We start from the raw sequence: 23,153 nt of genomic DNA, 5'->3' as shown, positions 1-23,153 counted from the left end.
TGCTGTAGTGGATACTGAATACGAACGCTGCATCCTTTGGCTGCTGCCTGTTTGTTTTGTCTCCCTCGTTCCCTTCAGCTCCTGGCGCAGCCTCTCGCCTTCTTCTCATGTGCTTATAAAAGGGAGGTCGCTCCTCTTTAGAGGGACACACCAGAAGATCCTCTTCCTCTCGCCACAAAGTTCCTGAGCATTACGCTACTGCTACGATCTTCCCCATCCCGGCTTGCGGCGTGCACCACAGGTCGGCACAGTAGGCCTCCGAAACTCCAACTCTTTGAGTCCTGTACGAGAGAAGGATGATAAGGTTTTTGGGGAGCGCTCAGCGCGACTACTGACTTCTTCGTCACGGACGCCTCGGACTCCAACGACTACTTCCCCGACGACGACTTTTTCCCCGACGTCGACAACCTCCTCGACGACATGGCTACCGAGGACACCGACCCTAAGTCCAGTGCTACTGTTGCTGCTGCTGTCCCGTACGTGTTCTTGCTTTTTCTGTTACAGGTCCTGTCACAGTTTCTTGTTCTACTCTCTGCTCTAGATATGTTCGGTTCTAGTTTATATTTGCAGATGTTATTTACCTTCTCTGTGTCAGATTGCATGACTTGCTTTATCTCTGCTATTTTAGTTATGCTTTATCTAGTATTTCCATTAATAAAATGATATAATAAATTGCTCATATTTCCAACAACTTTTTCCATTTCAAAATAGATGACTCAACTTTATACTAACTTTATATTGAACATATAGCAGCTCGCGATGGAATCCTTCCACGGATATCAAGCCGACTATATTAATGCAAATTTTGTTCGAATTGAAATTCAAAAGTCACAACCGTCCCGATTCCCGAGCGCACGCCCGTGGTAGCCTACCGGTGGCGGCTAGCGGCCCTAGACAGCTCCCCGTAGTACTACGAACCACCTGAAACCAAATCCTACCATAAAACTCCGCTCGCCGACACGTAGGTCCAGGCGCCATGCGGGCCGACCGTGGCCCACTTCGCAGCGAGTTGCGGGGTGCTTCCGGTAACGCCTTTCCAAATCTGAACTAGCCGTTGCGGCCTCGCAGTCGCCGGCCTCACTTACCCCCGCCCGCTCCGCTCGCACGAGTTCTCTCCTCCTTCCTCCTCTCCCCTCCCCCTCCCCCATTCGCCACGGCGTCATCCAGCGAGCGAGCGCGCCCTCTCCGGTCTCCCCCCGAGCGCGCCTCCCGATCCGCCTCCGCCTCCGCCTCCGAGGGATTCCGCCCGCGGCCGGCGCTCTAGTCTCCTCCCCCGCCTCGCTCGCCGCGCAGCGACCGGCGCGCGCGGGCGCGGAGATCCCTCCGAGATTGGCCCGACTTCAGTCGCTGGTGAGGAACCCTAACCCGCGCCTGGATTGCTCGTGCAGGTTAGTTCCTTCGTTTCGTTTACGCTGGCCCTGACCCTTCCCTGTCTCCAGTCCGTTTCAGATTTTGCTTGCTGCCTGCGCGGCGCGGACTGCCGACTGATAGCAGCTCCTGTTTCCGGGGGAATTGGGGGCTTCAGCCGCACACCCAAGCTCGCCAGCCCGGTTTCGGTAAGCGATTGCGTTGGGCTCTCGAGTAACCCACTTACTAGCGTTTGAGATGCTTTTGGCGTTACGAGAGTTCGGCCGGTGTCGATGATGATTCCTTTTATTTTGGGGGCGTGCTTAGTGACGGTAGTTTGGAATAGGAAACTGTGGCATCTGATCTGATCCTGACCCGCGCGAATGCAGCTACCACATGTCTATCAGGAAATTAGTTAACATCCGGATTTGTGCTCGTATTGTTCAGTGGAAATTGTACTAGAGGGTCATTTAATCAGCTAGAGGAAATGCAGGGACTGATGATTCGAAATTTGGGACCGTTGCTGGCCTGATAGCCGTGTAATATTAGTCATAAATGGGGAAGTAAAATCTGATACGCTTATTTATTTCCGTCGTTGGGACTTAATGACTGTTTATTGGATTGACCAGCAACCAGAGGCACCTAACTGTGCAGATCGTAGTAGCACCATATCCTGCATTCTTTGAAATTGTTTCCCACATTTTCAGTATTAGTGTGTTTGATGTCTGATGATGAGCTCTTACTTCATTTTATATCCGTATTACTCTTTAGAAAATTGAACCTGACAATTGCCACTGTGCCTTTCCTCAAGAGTTAAGGCTGACTTCTTGTTTCCCAGCCTTCTGGCTGCAGTTCAGATCGTAGGACTTTGTACACCAACAAGAACTAAAAGACATGGCTGCATCAAGGCCACCAAGCACCCCTATGTCAAAGATTGAGCGTGCACCGACCCTTACCCCTGGTGGTACCTCCAAGTCCAAGGAGGAGAAAATATTTGTCACGGTTAGGGTGCGACCATTGAGCAAGAAGGAGCTGGCCATGAAGGATCAGGTTGTGTGGGAATGTGCTGATAGCCAGACAATTCTATACAAGGGTCCCCCACAGGACAGGGCTGCACCCACCTCTTACACTTTTGGTACAATGTCCAGAGATCAGATCAATCGATTCTGTTGTCATGAAAGAAGTGATCTTCTCTTTGACTAATTAATGCCTATGTATGCCTTGCAGATAAGGTGTTTGGGCAGAGTTGTCAGACGGATCTGGTTTATGAAGATGGAGCTAAGGATGTTGCCATGTCTGCATTGACAGGCATTAATGGTAGATTAGTGCTTACTTTCAAGACTGGTGCTGGTGGAATGATCATCTGTAAATGATCTTTTTCTTATCTTTGTTTTGCAGCCACTATTTTTGCCTATGGTCAGACTAGCAGTGGCAAGACATTTACCATGAGAGGTGTGACAGAGAGTGCTGTTAGTGATTTATACAAGCACATACAAAATGTGAGTTTTGTGCATCTTCTGAAACAACAAGTCTGTAAAGACTGCTACAGGTTTGTAAGACATAACCATTTCTGGCTTTTGTCTATTGCTTAGACCCCCGAGAGGGAATTTACTATCAAGATATCTGCTATGGAAATCTACAATGAGGATGTGAAGGATCTTTTAAAACCTGGCTCTGGTTCCCTTCGGCTGTTAGATGATCCTGAGGTTTGTTGGCTCAATCAATACACTGTCTCCTTAAGAAATTCCCCTTCATGATGTAATGATCTTGTAAAAACATATTTTGGTTTCACAGAAGGGACCCATTGTGGATAAGTTGGATGAACAAGTTGCCAAGGACAAAGAACATCTGAGGCATCTAATCGGCATTTGTGAAGGTTATTACTATTTGTGAAGAAATATGTACTGTTAATTATGTGATATTTTGTTACTGATCTACCAAATAACTGCAGAACAAAGGCAAGTTGGGGAGACTGCACTAAATGACGCTAGCTCACGCTCCCACCAAATCATTAAGCTGGTATATGAGAAAAACATTTCCGGTTTACATTCGACCTTTCAAAGAAAAATGAATTGAGCAAAGAAGTAATGTTTCTTTTGTGTATATCTCTCTACGCAGACAGTGGAGAGTAAGCTCCGTGAGGTATCAGGCTGTGTCAAATCTTTTGTTGCCAGTCTAGTAAGCATACTGTCCTACTTTTAATTTTGGCATATGGTATGATGATTTCCGTTGTCCATGGTCGTAACAATTGGTTTTTAATTTGTTTGTAGAATTTTGTTGACCTTGCTGGAAGCGAACGGGCTGCACAAACACAAGCAATTGGTGCAAGATTGAAAGAAGGATCCCACATAAATCGCAGTTTGTTGACTTTGACTAAAGTCATCCGGAAGCTAAGGTCTGATTATTTGTAAAGGCACTTCTACATAGGAAATTTGGTCTAGATGGCTTTAATAGCTTTTTCTCTGCATTCATTTGGAAACTAGTTCCCTAATTACTTAGGTGCACTGTTTCTATAGTCTTAACTCTAGCTACTAATGAACATATTTTTACAAAGGCATTTTATGAAGTGAAAGATGTTATTATGCACCTCTAGTTTGTCCAATCCCAACAATTTTGAGCGAGTCATTTTGTGTACATGAGAAATTCCTCTTTTGTTAAACATCTCATAGTAATAGATACTTGGGTCTGTTGGCTAAATGACTGAAAGTTCAAACTATTGATGACTAATAAACAGTAGTTTTGTTATAGTGCAGGGTGGTAAAACTCATCATATTAAACTATTACTAGATGGTTATTTCACTCAATTCAATTCATTTATGTTACCTACAATTTTTTGTTCTCATTGTACATTTAATAATTTATATCAGTGTAGACACATTCTAAATTAGAATACCTCACAGATTAGCAGCATGAACCATGGTAAATACTTAGATAACCAACAAAATGATATGTAGAAATACTTTATTTATTTATTAGCAGCATGAACCATATGTTGGAACTTCAAACAGACCAATTATTATTTATTTGAGGATTCTCAAATATAAATTTGGATTGCAGCTCCGAGAAAAGAAGTGGACACATACCATATCGGGATTCAAAGCTAACACGTATTTTGCAACTTTCTTTGGGTGGGAATGCAAGAACAGCCATCATCTGTACCATGAGCCCAGCCCTGACATACGTAGAACAATCTAGAAATACTTTATTCTTTGCAACCTGTGCCAAGGAGGTCACAAATACTGCAAAAGTTAATATGGTAAGAGCTGTGACTATGAGGGTTTTTTCACATCCTTGGTTATTGAAACCAACTTACCGTTTCATTGTCCATACAGGTTATATCTGACAAGCAACTTGTGAAGCAGCTTCAAATGGAAGTTGCTAGGCTGCAAGCAGGACAAAGAACTGCCGACCATGCCTCCCCGTCTGAGATCCTCATAATGGAGAAGGACAGCAAAATTAGACAGGTAAGGTGGTCTCTGACCAAGGATGAAATGCTTGCTTTTACCTTTTGAGGATTCACTGTATTTAATTTTGCAACTGTTCTAATATAATAGAATGAACCTTGCAGATGGAAATAGAAATGGAAGAACTCAGGAAAGAACGAGATAATGCACGTTTGCAACTCGAAGAATTACAAAAGAAGATGGGTGACAAGCAAGTAAGATTTTTGCCTTTTTCCCATCAGGAACATATTTCTTCTGCTGTTAACTAAATATTTTCTAAATCAATCAGCGTATTTCTTCTGCTGTTAACTAAATATTTTCCAAATCCATCATTTTCTTTAGGGGTGGAATTCCTTCGAGTCGCCGCAAACGGCCCGAAAGCGCCTCACATTTTCTGGGTCACTACAGCCTAGTAGAATGGTCAAGATCAGGAATTCAATCAGGCAATCATCCACTGCTCCATTTATGCTAAAGCATGAAATTCGCAAGCTCGAGCAGCTACAGCAACAGCTTGAGGTTGAAGCGAACCGAGCTATTGAAGTATTGCACAAGGAGGTTGAGTGCCACAAACATGGCAACCAAGATGCAGCGGAAACTATTGCAAAACTTCAGGCAGAAATCAGGGAGATGCAGACTGTTAGATCTCAGAACAGAGATGTTGAGATGATTACAGATGAAGGAAATGGGTCTGATATGAAAGATGAAATTACCAGGCTGCATATGCAAGGTAGTGACATTGCTAAACTTGAGGCGAAACTAGAAAATGTACAGAGGTCTATTGACAAATTGGTCATGTCACTTCCAAATGCTGGCACGCAGTGTAATGAGTCGTCCACAAAGTCCAACGCGTCAAAAAAGAAGAGGAGGATTCTTCTTCCACTGGGCGTGAGCAACCTGAACAGACCAAATCTAGCACGAGCGCCTTGCTCTCCTGACTCTTCGACCAGAACTTTGGAGCCAGAAGTTGAGAACAGAGCTCCAGACAGTCACACTGCGTCTCATGAGGATTCAGGAAAAGCTACTCACGCCAAGAGTGAAGACACTGGAGATATATCGTCGCGTGAGGAAGCGCCGCGCAACAGGGGATCCGGCTCAGTGAACATGAAAAAGATGCAGAGGATGTTCCAAGATGCTGCTGAAGAAAATGTAAGGAACATCAGGGATTATGTGACAGAGCTGAAGGAGCGGGTGGCGAAACTTCAGTACCAAAAGCAGCTGCTTGTCTGCCAGGTCCTGTCCTGCACACAAATTCACTTTTTGGTCATCCTGAAATTATTTTGTTTTCCCTGCTAAAATAGTTCCCTTGAAATGTCCTTACAGGTCTTGGAGTTGGAATCTAATGAAGGCAAACCAAATGACATGGAAGAAGATCCACAAGAGAATGCCGGATGTCTACAAGACGGCCCTGAGTCATGGGAGAGATTATTTAAGGAGCAAATGCAGCACATTATCCAGCTTTGGGATATCTGTTATGTGTCGATCATACATAGGACCCAGTTCTACCGGCTATTCAGGGGGGACACGGCAGACCAGATATACATCGAAGTTGAAGTCCGAAGACTGTTGTGGCTGCAGCAGCATTTGGCTGAAGTCGGTGATGCAAGCCCTGCTGCACCTGGTGACGAGCTTGCAGTTTCTCGAGCCTCAAGGTATATATGCTGCCGGTCACCTTATTTCTGTTCTGTTACAGATTCTGTTGGTTAACTCTAGAAGCAAGAAAGTAGTGTTGAATAGTCCTCCCTCCGTCCCATAATAAGTATCGCAACTTTGTACTAACTTTAGTACAAAGTTATACTACTAGAAAAGAGAGGTGGTGGTGAAACCCTATTGCGATGAGCTTTAGTCATTTCAGTTAGCTATCATTCAACGACCACAACCTTGTCTATGATTATGCACATATTTCGTCATGTTCGTATTTGTGTGCTAGTTAGCCATTATTCAACAACCACAACTTTTTCTATGATTATGCACAGATTTCGTCATGTTCATACTTCTGTGCTAGTTCACCATCATTCAACAACCACAACCCTTTATCTGATTAGGCACATATGTCGTCATGTTCATACTTCTGTTCTAGTTGGCCATCGGTCTTTTTTTATAGTTGTAGCTTAGACATCAGTCAATATGCACATCCTTGTCTATGATGTAAATGCAACTAGGCCAAGTCAAAATGTTTCGTCAGTCGTTACTGAATGTCATAGGAGTATAATTTTTTGCACAACTGCAGCATGAAGGCGCTGAGGAACGAGCGGGAGTTTCTGGCGAGGCGGATGGGGTCCAAGATGACGGAGGAGGAGCGAGAGCGGCTGTTCATCAAGTGGCGGGTGCCTCTGGAGGCGAAGCAGCGGAAGCTGCAGCTGGCGAGCAAGCTGTGGACGGACCCGGACGACGAGGCGCACGTCGAGGAGAGCGCCGACATCGTGGCCCGGCTGGTGGGCTTCTGCGAGGGCGGCAACGTCAGCAAGGAGATGTTCGAGCTCAACTTCGCGTCGCCGGCGGCCAAGAAGCCGTGGCTCACGGCGGGCTGGCACCCCATTTCCAACATGATCAGGGAGAGGGCTCAGCTCTGGTGACTTGCCCGGCTCCGTCACGCATTGCCGGTGGGGGGAAACGGGCGTAGGTTTCGTCGTGTCCATGCTCCGGACATGATGGCCTGCTCTTGTTCGAGTAAGGGATGGATGGAGGACGGTGTACATATTGAATTTTTTGGGAGAGGTTATGAAAAGCTATGGAAAAGTTTTCATTTGGCTACGTCTCTCTGTCTTCGTTCTGCCAAACATATTACCCATCCCGCCGCATCGAGCTGCTGCGCTCGCCGCATTTGGCATGGACCTTCTGCCTCGAAAATAAATAAGTTTGCATGGACCTTTTTATCAGCGTGTGGAAATAGGTGATGAAGCGCATGCCTTAGCAGGGGCGCATATTGCGTGTTATATAGCCACCAAAAGGCGGCGCACAAGATACAAGGGGGTTAGGGTTTAGGTTAGGTGAAGATTGATCTCTTAAACTAACTACTAGGATCTTATCTCAACACCTAACCTATCCTAACAACATACAACACACGCAATATACAACATGTTTAACACTTCCCCTCAATCACAACTATCTAAGTTGAGATTGCGCCTAAAGGCTTCCAGCTGCCGCACTGACAATGATTTGGTGAAGCCATCTGCCACTTGATCACCAGTAGGCACAAAACGAATGTTTAGAAGCTTGTTGGCAACTCTTTCACGAACAAAGTGATAATCGATCTCAATATGCTTCGTCCTCGCATGAAAAACGGGTTGGCAGAGAGGTAAGTAGCTCCAAGGTTGTCACACCAAAGGAAAGCCGCAGGTGAATGGCGAATGCCCAACTCTGTTAGCAAATTCTGCACCCAAATAATTTCAGCAGTGGCATTTGCTAGAGCCTTGTACTCAGCTTCTGTGCTTGACCGAGACACAATAGCTTGCTTACGTGCACTCCAAGAAATCAGGTTACCTCCAAAGAACACCGCAAAACCTCCAGTGGATCTCCGATCATCAGGACAACCTGCCCAGTCTGCATATGAGAAAGCGCTGACCAAAGTAGAGTCTGACTTAACAAGTTTGAGACCATGACTCTTGGTTGCTTGGAGATAACGGAGTATCCTTTTAGCTGTTGTCCAATGAGTACTTGTAGGTGCATGCAAAAATTGACAAACCTTGTTGACTGAAAAGCATATATCTGGCCTGGTTAGCGTCAAATACTGCAAAGCTCCTACAACACTCCTATATCTGGTGGAATCGTCAGCTACAAGCACCTCTCCATCATGAAGAGACAACTTTTCGGACGTAGACAATGGAGTTGAGGAAGGTTTACAGTCTTTCATGCCCACTCGCTCAAGGATGTCGCGCACATATTTTTCCTGAGATAAAAGAATACCACGACCCACATGTTTTACCTCAATGCCAAGGAAAAAATGAAGATTGCCCAAATCCTTGAGCGCAAAATCCATGCGAAGATCCTGAAGAAGGGCTTCAACTGCTCGAGAGGAAGAACTGGTGACGATAATATCGTTAACATAAATAAGCATAAAGATAGTTACTCCATGCCGATGATAGAAAAACAAGGAGGTATCTCCTTTGGAAGCAGCAAAGCCAAGAGACTGTAACTTGGAGTACAAACGATAATACCATGCTCTAGGAGCTTGTTTTAAACCATATATTAAAAGTGCGTTATATCGACTAGAGGGGGTGAATAGGCGATTTTTATGAATTCTTCATTGAGGAATTTGCTGGTGAGGAAATTCCTAAATGAAGAACTACTTGCAGCGGAATAAGTACTCAGAAAGGAACATAACAGAACACAGACATAGTCATCATGATGAAATGAAGACAAGCACAGAGTACAGAAAGCATAAACACAGGATAACACAAGGGAAGAAGACGGACAGACTGAAGAAATAGAGATGAGGAAATTGAGAAAGTATTCAGTCAATGTCTTCAAACAGATATGAACATGCATACAACAACATACATGAGGAATTTAAGAGTTGAGGAAATAGAACCAGTAAGATTGGTGAAGACAATGATTTGGTAGACCAGTTCCAACTGCTGTCTCAGTTGTACATCTGGTTGGAGCGGCTGAGTATTTAAACTCGAGGACACCCAGTCCCGGACACACAGTCCTCACCGTATTCTCCTTGAGCTAAAGTCACACAGACCTCGCCCAATCACTCGTGGTAAGTCTTCAGGTGACTTCCAAACCTTCACAAACTCGGTCACTCGGCAATCCACAATTCCTCTTGGATGCTCTAGACCTTGACGCCTAACTGTCTGGAAGAAGCACAGTCTTCAAAGGAAACAAGCATCGGATCCACGCAGGATCAATCTCTTCAGTGATGCTCAATCACTTGGGGTTTTGTAGGTTTGGGTTTGGGATTTCCTCACTTGATGATTTTCACTCAAAGTCCTCGGGGGATGGGTTGCTCTCAAATGACAAGTGTCGGTTTCTCTCGGAGCAGCCAACCAGCTAGTGGTTGTAGGGGGGGGGGGCTATTTATAGCCGGGGAGCAGCCCGGCATGATAAGACATTAATGCCCTTGTCTGATATGACCGTTAGGTGAATAGATAATTTGGGATAGTTGGCGCGTAGCACATCAACGGTCGGAATATTTGAGGTTCGAATTCCTCAGGGCTATCATGTTCCTCACTTGGTTATCAATCTGCATTGGCGAATTCCTAACTCTTCAGTCAGAACAAATTCCTCAGAGACCAGAAGAACTTCGTCTCTGTCACTGAAGAATGTGGCTGAACTGTGCGAGATTTCCAATGGCTTCACTCGAAGGGATTGGTAGGTGTAGGATTTGAGTTGAGCATCACATGGAAATTTTTCCTTAGTATTTCCTCGACCCCCTTTAACAGTATGGTGTTTCCTATGACTCAAGAAGGAGAAAATGAAACTATGAAAACAAAAGTCTTCGCGCTTCATGTTCCTCGAATGATAACTAAGTCTTCAAGGTCACACCAATTTCTTCACTTTCAAAGTCTTCAGAAAGTCTTCAGAAATCCAAAGTCTTCAGTCGAAGAACTTCATTTTTAGGGGTCGACTTTCACAGTAAATATCAAACTCCTCATAGACTTATAGACCTGTGTACACTCACAAACGCATCAGTCTCTTAACCTATAAGTCTTCAATACACCAAAATCACTAAGGGGCACTAGATGCACTTACAATCTCCCCCTTTTTGGTGATTGATGACAATATAGGTTAAGTTTTCAACGGGGATAAACATGTGAAGTGTAAATGCTGATTTTTAGGAATTTGATTGCAAGATATAGAAGAACTCCCCCTGAAGATGTGCATAGTGAGGAATTTGCTTTTGAAGCAATGCACACTTGAAGAGTATAATCATGGAGATCTCCCCCTATATCTTGTAATGCATACACGCATTTGACATATAATATGAGAAATTTGAAATGCATGATGGAATATGGTGACTGATGTAATTCAGCATGCGTGCATTAACATTAATGAGGAATAAGCATGCAGAAAAACAAAGCAAAAGTATCAAGCCACCATAGAGTTTAAGATTACAACTCGATCCAGCAAAGTCATCAGAAGAACGAGAGTTGTAACTTAGCAAAAACTGCCCATATATGGAGACCTGCTTGAAGACTAACTCAAATTTCTCCCCCTTTGTCATCGAATGACCAAAAGGGTTGAAACTGAGGACTAACGCCCCTGAAGAATTTCATGATGATGGAGGAGCGCCAGCGTTGTCAGGGTCTTGAGTCGATGTAGGGCCTGCTGCAGTGTCGTCCAAATCTTCATACTCGTCCGTGGCGCGTGATGAAGAATATGAGCTGGCCACCAAGGAAGGAACCTTGACCTTCTTGTATTTCTTCGGTGGAGGTGCAGACCACTCAAAGTCTTCCTTGAAGCCCATTTGCTTCAAATCTTCTTCGCCATATAGATGTGACAGTATAGCCCAGGTGCGATCAAACACTTCATGGAGGTAGTAGTGGTTTTTCTTCACTGCATTGTGTGTAGAAGTCATGTTGTGAAGAATAGAACCAAACTGGCGCTTGACCCATTTGTGGTTTCGATCGACCTTCTGGTGAAGACTTATGAGCAATTCACAGTCAGTCATCACTCGGGGAGTAGTAGCTTGAGGACTTGACTTTGGAGCATTGGCAGCAGAATCATGTGTAGCAGAGTCATCATTGGTGGAATAAGATGCAGCCTTACGGAACTGACCATCCAATGGACGAGTGCCTTCATCTATCACAACAGGTGACTTGCCCTTATCATCAGATGAGGAAATGGTCCGCTTGAGGACTTCAATTGAGGGCAAGTAGCTGCCATGGTTGAGAGTATCGGCCTTGTAGTTGAGTGAAGTCCTTGATCTGAGGAATCTCATAATCCAAGGTGCGTAAGGCTTCAGCTCAAATGGTGAAAGTGCAACATCCGCAAGAGTCCTCATGAAGAAATCATGGTAATTGATAGGAATTCCATGCATGATGTTGAAGAGCATATTCTTCATCATCCCCACAATTTCTTCATCTGAAGAATCATGTCCTTTGATTGGGTTGATAGTCTTCGTCAGAATGCGGTAAATGGTTCTGGGCACATAGAGCAAATCCTTCACGAGGAATTTGGTCCTGTGAACTTGTCCTGGATTCAGCGGCTTCATGAGCACTTGCATATAATGATCAGTAAGTTCAGGTTCATTATACAGACAGCGAGCGCCTTCTGGTGGAGGACTGATGGGCAAGGCACGAAGCAATTCAATGGCTGGTGCCTTGTAGTGAGTGTTTTCCATCATCCAGTCCAACACCCATGAGTTGACGTCAGCTGCGTTGCCTGTGATGTGCAAGGTTGCGTAGAACTGAAGAATTAGCTCTTCATTCCAGTCAACAATGTCAGTGCAGAAATTCAGCAAGCCTGCATCGTGAAGCAGACTGAGAACCGGCGTGAAGCATGGCATAGACTCCATGTCCACGTGAGGAATGTGCTCATGATCGAAGACTTTGTCCTTGTCAAAAAGAACTAAGGAATAGAAGCTGGCCTGGCTGGCTGTCCAGAAACGCTTCCTTCTAAGACGAGCATTGTCATAGGGGTTGAATTCCGTGAAGAATACGTGCTCGCCGAAGAAATAACCAGCCTTGAATTTTGGCTTCTTGGAGAAAGGATTCTTGGGCTTGGGCTGAGGAGTGTCTGTGATTTACAGAATTACCTCAGGAATAGCAATCTCAGGTTCCTCATGCTGAGGAATTTCAGCTTCTTCTGCAGTGGCAGCCTGAGCCATCTGTTCTTCATTTACATTTGCATCAGCACTAGTGGATGGAATTTCCTCATTGACGGACGGGGTTGCACAAGGTTCATCAGACTCCACTCGTACTTCTGTAGCGACTGGGGACTGAGGAACAGCTTGGAGAGGAGTGAACAGAGGAGAGTTTGGGTGCTGACTTTCCCAGAAGTCATCATTCAGCACAGGAGTGGTACATCCAATGTCCACATCCTCATCTTCAAGTTCTTAAACACCTGCCTCTTCAGCAGTGAACTGAGGCATAGGTGAGGAAATAACTGGAGTTGAAGGGAGCTTGTCCACTTCAATTTCTTCGTCCAACTGCTCTGTGGAAGCGGAAAATGGAGTTTCTTCATCAGATTCCTCGGGAATCTCATATTCTTCACCATAAGGAACAAGGTCCTTTGATGGCATTGAGGAGACTGGAACGGCATCAATCAGATTGTAAATTGAACTGGTCAGCGTCTTCATCTTCTTCGAAGCTGAAGAATTTGAAGAAGTTGATGCCTTCCTCTTCTTTATCGTTGCACGTTCTGCAGCCTTTGTCTTCTTCACATCTAATGCAGATGGAAGTATCGGAGTTGGACTAGGTGCAGGAGGTGCATTTTCTTCAGGCACAACTGTTGCAGTTGCCCTGGCTTGTTCACTTTCCTCAGGCGCATCGCTAGTGGATGCCCTGGCAATATCATCAACGGCTGGAATGGAGTCATCAGCCCTGGTATTCTCACTTTCTTCAGCAGCCATATTGACATCAGCAGTGCTGGCGTGTTCCTCAGTGGGCTGGGCAGATTCTTCAGCTTGAAGAATTTCAACCTGCACTGGTGCAGTGGTAGTTGAAGTGAAAGTCTTCGTCAGATTGATGAAACGAACTTTTGCGCCCTTCCAATCAGCATGATACCGATCGAATTCATCACTCAATTTCTTGATTTCAGCTTGTACAGAAATGAGTTCTTCAGAAGTGAGCGTGACAACATTGTCCTTAAGGTAGCGCTATTTCTTGTACTGCACTTTCTTCGACCTTCTTCCTTCTTGGTACTTCCACTTCTCTTCTTCGATGAAGTGGGTCAGAACATGACTTTGACCAGGAGTGAGATTCATCTCCGGCAAAGGTGTAGTGGGGTCCTTGTGCCATAGGTCAATGAAGTTCAGGATCAACTTGGAATCCAAAAGTAGAGGCACATTGCTGCCTTTGGCTCTAGCGGCCTTGGCTTGCCTGTCCCTGATGATTTCAGCGAGTTCTTCATCATCAGCTTCATCGTCATCAGACGGGATTTGGAAGGCAACCTGCTTCTTGTGAGGACTTGGGCGAAGGCCTCATCCTGCAGTGGCCTTTTTCTTCAGCAGAGACGGTCCTGCTGAGGAACTTGGTGCAGCAGTGGAGCTATCAGATGCTCCTGAGGCAATAGAGATGCCTTGAGTCCTTTGGCACGTGGCAAGATGCATAGGTGCCGAAGATTTTGTTGGAGCAGCCGAAGACTTTGTCAGAGGTGCTGAGGATTTTGGAGGAGGAGCAGACTGAGGAATTTGCCATGAGGGCTTTGAAGATGCTGGCCGTGAGGGCATTTCTGAAGAGCTTGGCCGTGAGGGCATTGACGGAGAAGCACTAGATTTGTGGGCAGGCTTCTTTGGCATAGCCTTCCTGGGCTTACTACCAGAGGCCTCAGCTGCGTGAGCAACAGCAGCAGAATCTTCATTGAATTTCCTCACTGCCTCCTTTGCTTGCTTGGCTAGTTTGGCTTGGCGCCTAGCCCATTCAGCAACATAGTCCTCACCACGCTTGAGGCTGGTGGGATCTGCCAGTAGGCCAGGCCTCAATGGAGGTCTTGAGCATGGAGGTTGAGCGCGAATTTCTTCATGTACTTGGGAGTAACATATATGTACTCCCTCCATTCTCGTGCCCATCTCCGTTCAATACGTTGTATGCGCACTTTGCGCTGATTCTTGTCCTCCTTACCAAACTTGGCCTCATCTGGAGTGCAATATCCAGCATATATATCCTCAGGGATTTCAAACACTATGTTGACCTCAGACCTTTTTCCTCCCTTCTGTGGCTTCTTGCCGTCAGCCATTTTCTTCAGCTGAGGATTTACAACTGAAGTTTCTGAAGATGTATGCAACTTTTCTTCGAGGAACGCTGCAAATGAGTTAAGTTGATGAGAACCTAGTGATTCAGCAGCGGACATTTTGTACATGTGAACAGAGTATAGTTGCGAGGAATTTGGAGAGGTCATATGCGTTCTCAGAAGATTTTCAAAAATGAGAAGGTTTGAGGAATTTGACCGAAGAGTCTTGAAGAATTTCGCTAAGCGTTCTTTATATCAGGTTCCAGAGTTGTAGAGATTTAAAAATCCACACAATTGAGGAATCTTGAAGAAAATCATTGCTTAGAGAAACGAATCAAGAACATATAACATGTGAGGTGTTTAGTGTTTGAAGATTTGAAGAATAAACACCTTTGAAGATTTTTAGGAAAACACATGAATCAAAGCGGTCAGTAAAAGTAACTTTTAATTACCCGAAGTGAAGAACACGACGAATTGGGAAGTATAGAAGCTCTTCCTCACCGGCGACGATGAAGTAGCGGCGGCGCTAGGTTTGGGAAGCTCGAGCGGAGTAAAAGTGAAGTGAGGAGAAGACAGGGGTATTTATAGCGGCAGTGAATAACTGTGCGCCCGAGGATTTTGGACGAACGTGCCCCTGGCTCTTCTCATTCACGTGACATGTGTCACCCACGTAATGTGAGGTGGCGATCGTGTAGGATCATGGGTGAATAGATAAGTATTTGTCGTGAGAAGCGGAACGGTTTGAGCGGCAAAGCCGAAAATTTGGATAAGATAAGTTTTAATATTACCGTTCACAATTTCTTCAGCTATCAAGGACACAGTGAAGATTTTGAACGAGTTTCAAATCAGAACGCATCTGAAGAATTTGTGAATAGACTGGGTTGAGTTTAGCATAGAGAGGGAAGGGTCCGATCACATTCATTTAGCGGAAAAGTCAACTTGAAGAATTAGCAATAAGTGAATGTTGCAGAAGACATAAACTCATATATATATATATATATATATATATATATATATATATATATATATATATATATATATATATATATATATATTCAACTGAAGACAGACGACGGAAGTAGTGAAGACATTGCAAGTTAAAGAATTTGAGAAACTGAGGAATTTCAAAAACTGAGGAAAAAACTCAAATTGAAGATTTTCAACTTTTGTGGTGGCGTACCCCACCGTATAAGAAAGTTAATTTCAGACACCGCGTACAATTATCGTAGGGTTCTGAGAATCAATTTCTTCATTAATTTCTTCACACTTAGAGGGTTAGTCTTCATCGATTGAAGAAAAATGTTACTTCGTGTGTTGTGCATCTAAGTCATCAAGTCAGCATAAGTGCTAGGATGAGTGTCCTATTTCAGAGAACATTCGAAGATTCTAGGATATTTAGCTCACACCGCAACTTGCTAAATCTCTTCTCATCCAAGGGCTTAGTGAAACTATCGGCCAGCTGATCTTCAGTTTTTACATGGCAGATGGAGATATCGCCCTTCAACACATGATTGTGAAGAAAATGATGACGAATCTGGAAGTGCTTTGTCTTCGAGTGCTGAACTGGGTTGCGAGAAATCTTGATTGCGCTCTCATTGTCACAGTAGAGAGGCACATTCTTCACGTTGATGCCATAGTCCTTGAGTGTTTGCTTCATCCATAGTAATTGAGCACAACACGATCCAGCAGCAATGTACTCAGCTTCTGCAGTGGAGAGAGATACGCAGTTCTGTTTCTTCGTGGACCAACAGACCAAAGATCGTCCGAGGAAATGGCAAGTGCCTGACGTTGACTTGCAGTCCACGCGATCGCCAGCATAGTCAGAGTCTAAATATCCAACGAGATCAAATGAAGAGCCCTTGGGATACCATAATCCAAGTGTTGGTGTGTGAGCTAGATATCAAAGAATATGCTTCACAGCCTTATGTTGTGATTCCTTCGGTGTAGCTTGAAATCGGGCACACATGCAAACACTAAGCATAATATCTGGCCTAGATGCACATAGGTACAATAAATACCCAATCATGGAGCGGTATACCTTTTGATCAAAGTCTTGACCATTTTCATCAGTGCATAGATGGCCATTTGTGGGCATTGGAATTTTGACCCCTTTGCAATCTTGCATGCCGAATTTCCTCAATACTTCTTTGAGGTATTTCTCCTACGATATGAATATACCATTTTGCTGTTGATGAATTTGAAGACCTAAGAAGAATTTCAACTCTCCCATCATAGACATTTGATATTCTTCACTCATCATATAGGAAAATTCATCACTATAACGTTGGTCAGTACAGCCAAAGATAATATCATCAACATATATTTGGCACACAAACAGTTCACCATCATAGGATTTAGTGAAAAGAGTTGGATCGAGTGAACCGGGTTTGAAGCCATTCTTCACGAAGAATTCCTTCAACGTGTCATGCCACGCCCGAGGGGCTTGCTTGAGGCCATACAGGGCCTTGTTGAGTCTGTAGACTTTGTCGGGATTCTTTGGATCTTCAAAACCTAGGGGCTGAGCAACATATACTTCTTCCTCAATCTTACCATTGAGGAATGCACTTTTCACATCCATTTGTTGTAAGATATTATTATGATGGTTAGCATAAGCAAGTAATATGCGAATAGCCTCAAGTCTAGCAACAGGTGCAAAAGTTTCATCGAAATCAATTCCCTCAACCTGTGTGTAGCCTTGAGCTACAAGTCGTGCCTTATTCCTCACCACAAGGCCATTTTCGTCTTGCTTGTTGCGGTAGATCCACTTTGTGCCAATGATGTTGTGCTTGCGAGGATCTGGACGTTTGACCAGTTCCCAGACATTGTTGAGCTCGAACTTATGTAATTCTTCTTGTATAGCCTGAATCCACTCAGGCTCCAGAAGTGATTCATCTACCTTAGTGGGCTCTACAATAGAGACAAAAGCAAAATGCCCACAAAAGTTAGATAAATATGAAGATTTTGAGCGAGTGAGAGGACCTGGTGCTTCAATGTCATCAATGATCTTCTCAATTTGCACTTCATTAGCGATGCGAGGATGAGTGAGTTTTCTTCGAGGAATTTGATCAGCATTCTCTTCAGGAGCATTTTCTTCAGCACCATTTTCTTCAGGTGTGTCAGCTCGATAATCATCACGATCAGGAATGAATTCTTCAGCAGATTCTTCGGTAGGAATGACATCATCAGTAGCCTTGAACTTGATAGAATCTTCAGGTGCTGGTTCATCTATAATAGAAGGTAGGTGCTCTCTTTGCGAGCCATTAGTTTCATCAAACCGCACATCTACAGTTTCAACAACTTTGTGAAGAACGTTGTTGAAGACTCTATAGGTGCGCGAGTCCTTTCCATAACCAAGCATAAAACCTTCATGTGCTTTCGGTGAGAATTTGGAAGTGTGATGAGGATCTCTAATCCAACATTTTGCACCGAAGACTTTGAAATAACTCACATTTGGCTTTTTGTTAGTGAGGAGTTCATAAGCAGTTTTCTTGAAGAATTTGTGAAGATATACCATGTTGATGACGTGCCACGCAGTATCAATTGCCTCAATCCAGAAGTGACGAGGCGTCTTGTATTCATCAAGCATAGTGCGAGCCATTTCAGCGAGGGTTCTGTTCTTGCACTCCACGACGCCATTCTGCTGAGGAGTATAAGGAGCAGATAACTCATGAGTAATACCAAGTTCATCAAGATAGTCATCAAGACCGGAATTCTTGAACTCGGTTCCATTGTCAGTTCTGATGTGCTTGGTCTTCACACCAAAGTTGGTTGAAGCCCTCGAGGAAAATCGTTTGAAGATTTCCTGCACTTCATGTTTGTAAGTGACAATATGTACCCAAGTGTAACGAGAATAGTCATCAACAATAACAAAGCCATATAGAGATGCATCATTTGAAACAGCAGAATAATGATTAGGACCAAAAAGATCCATGTGAAGCAATTCAAATGGTCGAGTGGTGGTCATGATAGTCTTCGCTGGATGCTTGGCCTTTGTCATCTTTCCAGCTTCACAAGCTCCGCATAAGTGATCCTTGAGGAATTTGACATTCTCAATGCCAATGACATGCTTCTTCTTCGCAAGCGTGTTCAGATTCCTCATGCCAGCATGACCAAGTCGTCGATGCCATAGCCAGCCTTCTGTAGCTTTTGCCAGTAAGCACATGGCTGGTTGTGGTCCTGTAGAGAAATCAACAATATACAGATCTCCTCTCCTAAAGCCTTCGAAGACTTTGGAATGGCCAGCTTCCATGATCACAACACAACGATATCTTCCAAAGACAACAACCATATCGAGATCACAAAGCATTGAGACAGACATGAGGTTGTATCCTAAGGACTCGACAAGCATGACTTTGTCCATGTGTCGATCCTTTGAGATCGCAACCTTACCTAGACCCAATACCCGACTTTTGCCTTTGTCAGCGAATATGATATGCTTCAGATGTGACGGTGATAAAGGAGCATCCATCAATAGATTCTTGTCACCCGTCATGTGATTTGTACATCCACTATCGAGGACCCACTCGTTTGCTTTGGGTTGATCATCCTGCAGATGAATTAGTGCATCTTACGAACTCATATATTTCATCAGTGAAGAATATGACATCAATATCATCAGTTCAATTTCATCATGCAATAGCACAGATAAATTAGTATGAGGACGTGAGAAATTAAAATTCATTTCTCCATGATTAGCCTGCGTCCTTTCAGGCAATGTTCAGGTCTCCAGCAAATTTTTCAGACGATTTAAGCACGTCTAGAGACCTGACCCTGCATAAGAGATTAGTTCTTTTTCTTCACCACCCACATCTGAAGGGGTGGCAAAGAATTCATCACTCTGCGAGCACCATATGAGAAAGGTGGCATTGAAGCTAGTCCACTTCGTTTCACATAAGAGGGGTTAGGGTAAGCATATGAATAAGCAGAGAAATTCTTCGAGGAATTATGAACATAATGATTTGAAGAATAATGCGCATATTCATAGCCCTTAGTTCTACCCTGCGAAACAGAAGGGTTAGCACGATGATGAACATATGAGGACTTTGATCCATTTGAGGAATTTGATCCATGTGAAGAATTAGGTCCATATGAAGAATTTGGTCTGGGGTTCCTGTTCTTCACAGGTGGTGTCATGAGGACATTCACCTGAAGACTTTCAACATAACTTTTGGGAACCCAGATTTTCTTCATAGGAGAACCATTCCTGCAGTTAGTCCCAACATATCTAGCAAATACTTCACCATTCTGATTTTTGAACAGTTTATAGTTGGAGTCAAATGACTCATCAGAAGAATGAGGAGATTCACATGTAAAGCCAGATAAGTTGGATGGATCAACTAGAGGTCCCTTTGCAGCAACCCATGAGGTTTTGGGGTACTGCTTAGGCTTCAAATATGTTCCATCAGCATTGAGTTTTCTCTCAAAGGCAATACCCTCTTTCCTAGGGTTTCTGTTGAGGATCTGCTTTTTGAGCACATCACAAAGAATCTGATGCCCTTTGAGGCTTTTGTACATGCCTGTTGTGTACAATTCCTTCAGCCCTGCATCATTAGTAGTACTAGCAATGTCCTCAGATGAGGAATTAGTGATAGCAGAGACAAGTGAAGAATTTGTAACATTTGAAGCATTTGAACATTCAGGTGAAGAACTAGCAGATTGACGTTCAATGCATTTTAGACATGGGGGAACAAATTCTTCCTGAGTAGCACTGATACGTTGAGCAAGTAATGAATCGTGCTCCTTCTGAAGATCTTCATAACACACTCTTAGCTTTTCAAGATCTTGCTTCCTTTGAAGAAGTTCAAGAGAAAGCTTCTCGTGATCAGATAAGAGAGTGTTATGATGACCTTGAAGGTCGTCAAATTTGGAATGGAGTCCCTGAAGACTTTCAGCCAAGGTTTTGACTGATCCATTTCTTCACCCAACATATCATCGCTCTTATTTAGCATGTATTGAACTTTTTCCAAAGCTCTTTGTTGTTTAGTGGCAAGGGAAGCAAGTTTGACATAACTAGGTCCAAATTCATCACCTTATTCATCATCACTAGATTCGGAAAGGTAGCATTCAGTTACCTTGGCATCCCCTGCCATGAGGCATGGTGAAGAGGATGACGATTCAGGTGCGAAAGTCATCTCTTTGAGAGAATCCTTGTAATCCTCAAACCAAGGATCATGTCGAGTATGATGACCTTCATAGACCTCACAAAGCCGGTCCCAGATTAGCTTCGCATGATTGAGGTGCATGACGTTCCTGAAGTGATTTCAGGACAGACAGGAGCAGATGACATCCTTCGCCATGAGGTTCAGTAGAGTGTACTTGTGAATGTCATCAACTTCCGCCATCTTGCATAGATCAGTAAGACCAATCTCAGTGATGGTCCACAGTTCGCTGTCCATAGCCATGAGTCGCTTCTTCATCATGGACTTCCACCGAGGATACTCATGATCGTCAAAGATGGGATAGGAAACGCTCCTCGATCCTGCAGTCGACATAACTAGAACTCCAGGTGGTTAAACCAAAATCACACAGAACAAGGGAGTACCTTGCTCTGATATCAATTGAAAGTGCATTATATCGACTAGAGGGGGGGTGAATAGGCAATTTTTATGAATTCTTCACTGAGGAATTTGCTGGTGAGGAAATTCCTAAATGAAGAACTACTTGCAGCGGAATAAGTACTCAGAAAGGAACATAACAGAACACAAACATAGTCATCATGATGAAATGAAGACAAGCACAGAGTACAGAAAGCGTAAACACATGATAACACAAGGGAAGAAGACGGGCAGACTGAAGAAATAGAGATGAGGAAATTGAGAAAGTCTTCAGTCAATGTCTTCAAACAGATATGAACAGGCATACAACAACATACATGAGGAATTTAGGAGTTCAGGAAATAGAACCAGTAAGCTTGGTGAAGACAATGATTTGGTAGACCAGTTCCAACTGATGTCTCAGTTGTACATCTGGTTGGAGCGGCTGAGTATTTAAACTCGAGGACACCCAGTCCCATACACACAGTCCTCACCGTATTCTCCTTGAACTAAAGTCACATAGACCTCGCCCAATCACTCGTGGTAAGTCTTCAGGTGACTTCCGAACCTTCACAAACTCGGTCACTCGGCAATCCACAATTCCTCTTTGATGCTCTAGACCTTGATACCTAACCGTCTGGAAGAAGCACAGTCTTCAAAGGAAACAATCGTCGGATCCACGCAGGATCAATCTCTTCAGTGATGCTCAATCACTTGGGGTTTTGTAGGTTTGGGTTTTGGATTTCCTCACTTGATGATTTTCACTCAAAGTCCTCGGAGGATGGGTTGCTCTCAAATGACAAGTGTCAGTTTCTCTCGGAGCAGCCAACCAGCTAGTGGTTGTAGGGGGCGGCTATTTATAGCCGGGGAGCAGCCCGGCATGATAAGACATTAATGCCCTTGTATGATATGACCGTTAGGTGAATAGATAATTTGGGATTGTTGGCGCGTAGCATAGCAACGGTCGGAATATTTGAAGTTCGAATTCCTCAGGGCTATCATGTTCCTCACTTGTTTATCAATCTGCACTGGCGAATTCCTAACTCTTTAGTCAGAACAAATTCCTCAGAGACCAGAAGAACTTCGTCTCTGTCACTGAAGAAGGCTGAACTGTGCGAGATTTCCAATGGCTTCACTCGAAGGGATTGGTAGGTGTAGGATTTGAGTTGAGCATCACATGGAAATTTTTCCTTAGTATTTCCTCGACCCCCTTTAACAGTACGGTGTTTCCTATGACTCAAGAAGGAGAAAATGAAACTATGAAAACAAAAGTCTTCGCGCTTCATGTTCCTCGAATGATAACTAAGTCTTCAAGGTCACACCAATTTCTTCACTTTCAAAGTCTTCAGAAAGTCTTCAGAAATCCAAAGTCTTTAGTCGAAGAACTTCATTTTTAGGGGCCGACTTTCATAGTAAATATCAAACTCCTCATAGACTTATAGACTTGTGTACACTCACAAACGCATCAGTCTCTTAACCTATAAGTCTTCATGTTGGGGAACGTAGTAATTTCAAAAAAAAAATCCTACGCACACGCAAGATCATGGTGATGCATAGCTACGAGAGGGGAGAGTGTGTCCACGTACCCTCGTAGACCGAAAGCGGAAGCGTTATAACAACGCGGTTGATGTAGTCGTACGTCTTCACGGCCCGACCGATCAAGCACCAAAACTACGGCACCTCCGAGTTCTAGCACACGTTCAGCTCGATGACGATCCCCGGACTCCGATCCAGCAAAGTGTCGGGGAAGAGTTCCGTCAGCACGACGGCGTGGTGACGATCTTGATGTTCTACCATCGTAGGGCTTCGCCTAAGCACCGCTACAATATTATCGAGGACTATGGTGGAGTGGGGCACCGCACACGGCTAAGAGATCTCAAGGATCAATAGTTGTGTCTCTGGGGTGCCCCCCGCCCCCGTATATAAAGGAGCAAGGGGGGGGGGGGTGCGGCCAGCCAGGAGGAGGGCGCGCCAGGAGGAGTCCTACTCCAACCGG

The 23,153-nt window shown here is 44.2% G+C and overlaps 1 protein-coding gene across 1 annotated transcript; it reads left to right on the top strand.

The window, feature by feature from the left end:
- Positions 1 to 1,106: 1,106 nt before the first annotated feature.
- Positions 1,107 to 7,660, top strand: LOC119311882 (kinesin-like protein KIN-7A). Its single transcript, XM_037587594.1, has 16 exons — positions 1,107 to 1,350; positions 1,440 to 1,556; positions 2,186 to 2,482; positions 2,575 to 2,664; positions 2,746 to 2,846; positions 2,940 to 3,053; positions 3,142 to 3,223; positions 3,299 to 3,366; positions 3,466 to 3,525; positions 3,618 to 3,742; positions 4,405 to 4,603; positions 4,680 to 4,811; positions 4,916 to 5,005; positions 5,133 to 6,020; positions 6,111 to 6,439; positions 7,018 to 7,660. Exons 3-16 carry the CDS (start codon positions 2,242 to 2,244, stop codon positions 7,361 to 7,363), a joined length of 2,865 nt encoding a protein of 954 aa, XP_037443491.1. The 5' UTR covers positions 1,107 to 1,350; positions 1,440 to 1,556; positions 2,186 to 2,241; the 3' UTR covers positions 7,364 to 7,660.
- The last annotated feature ends 15,493 nt before the right edge of the window (positions 7,661 to 23,153 follow it).

This window comes from Triticum dicoccoides, chromosome 5B, assembly GCF_002162155.2.
Source record: "Triticum dicoccoides isolate Atlit2015 ecotype Zavitan chromosome 5B, WEW_v2.0, whole genome shotgun sequence".
Lineage (NCBI taxonomy): Eukaryota > Viridiplantae > Streptophyta > Magnoliopsida > Poales > Poaceae > Triticum > Triticum dicoccoides.
The sequence above is the reverse complement of the archived record's forward strand: the minus strand, read 5'-3'. Positions and strand labels throughout refer to the sequence as shown.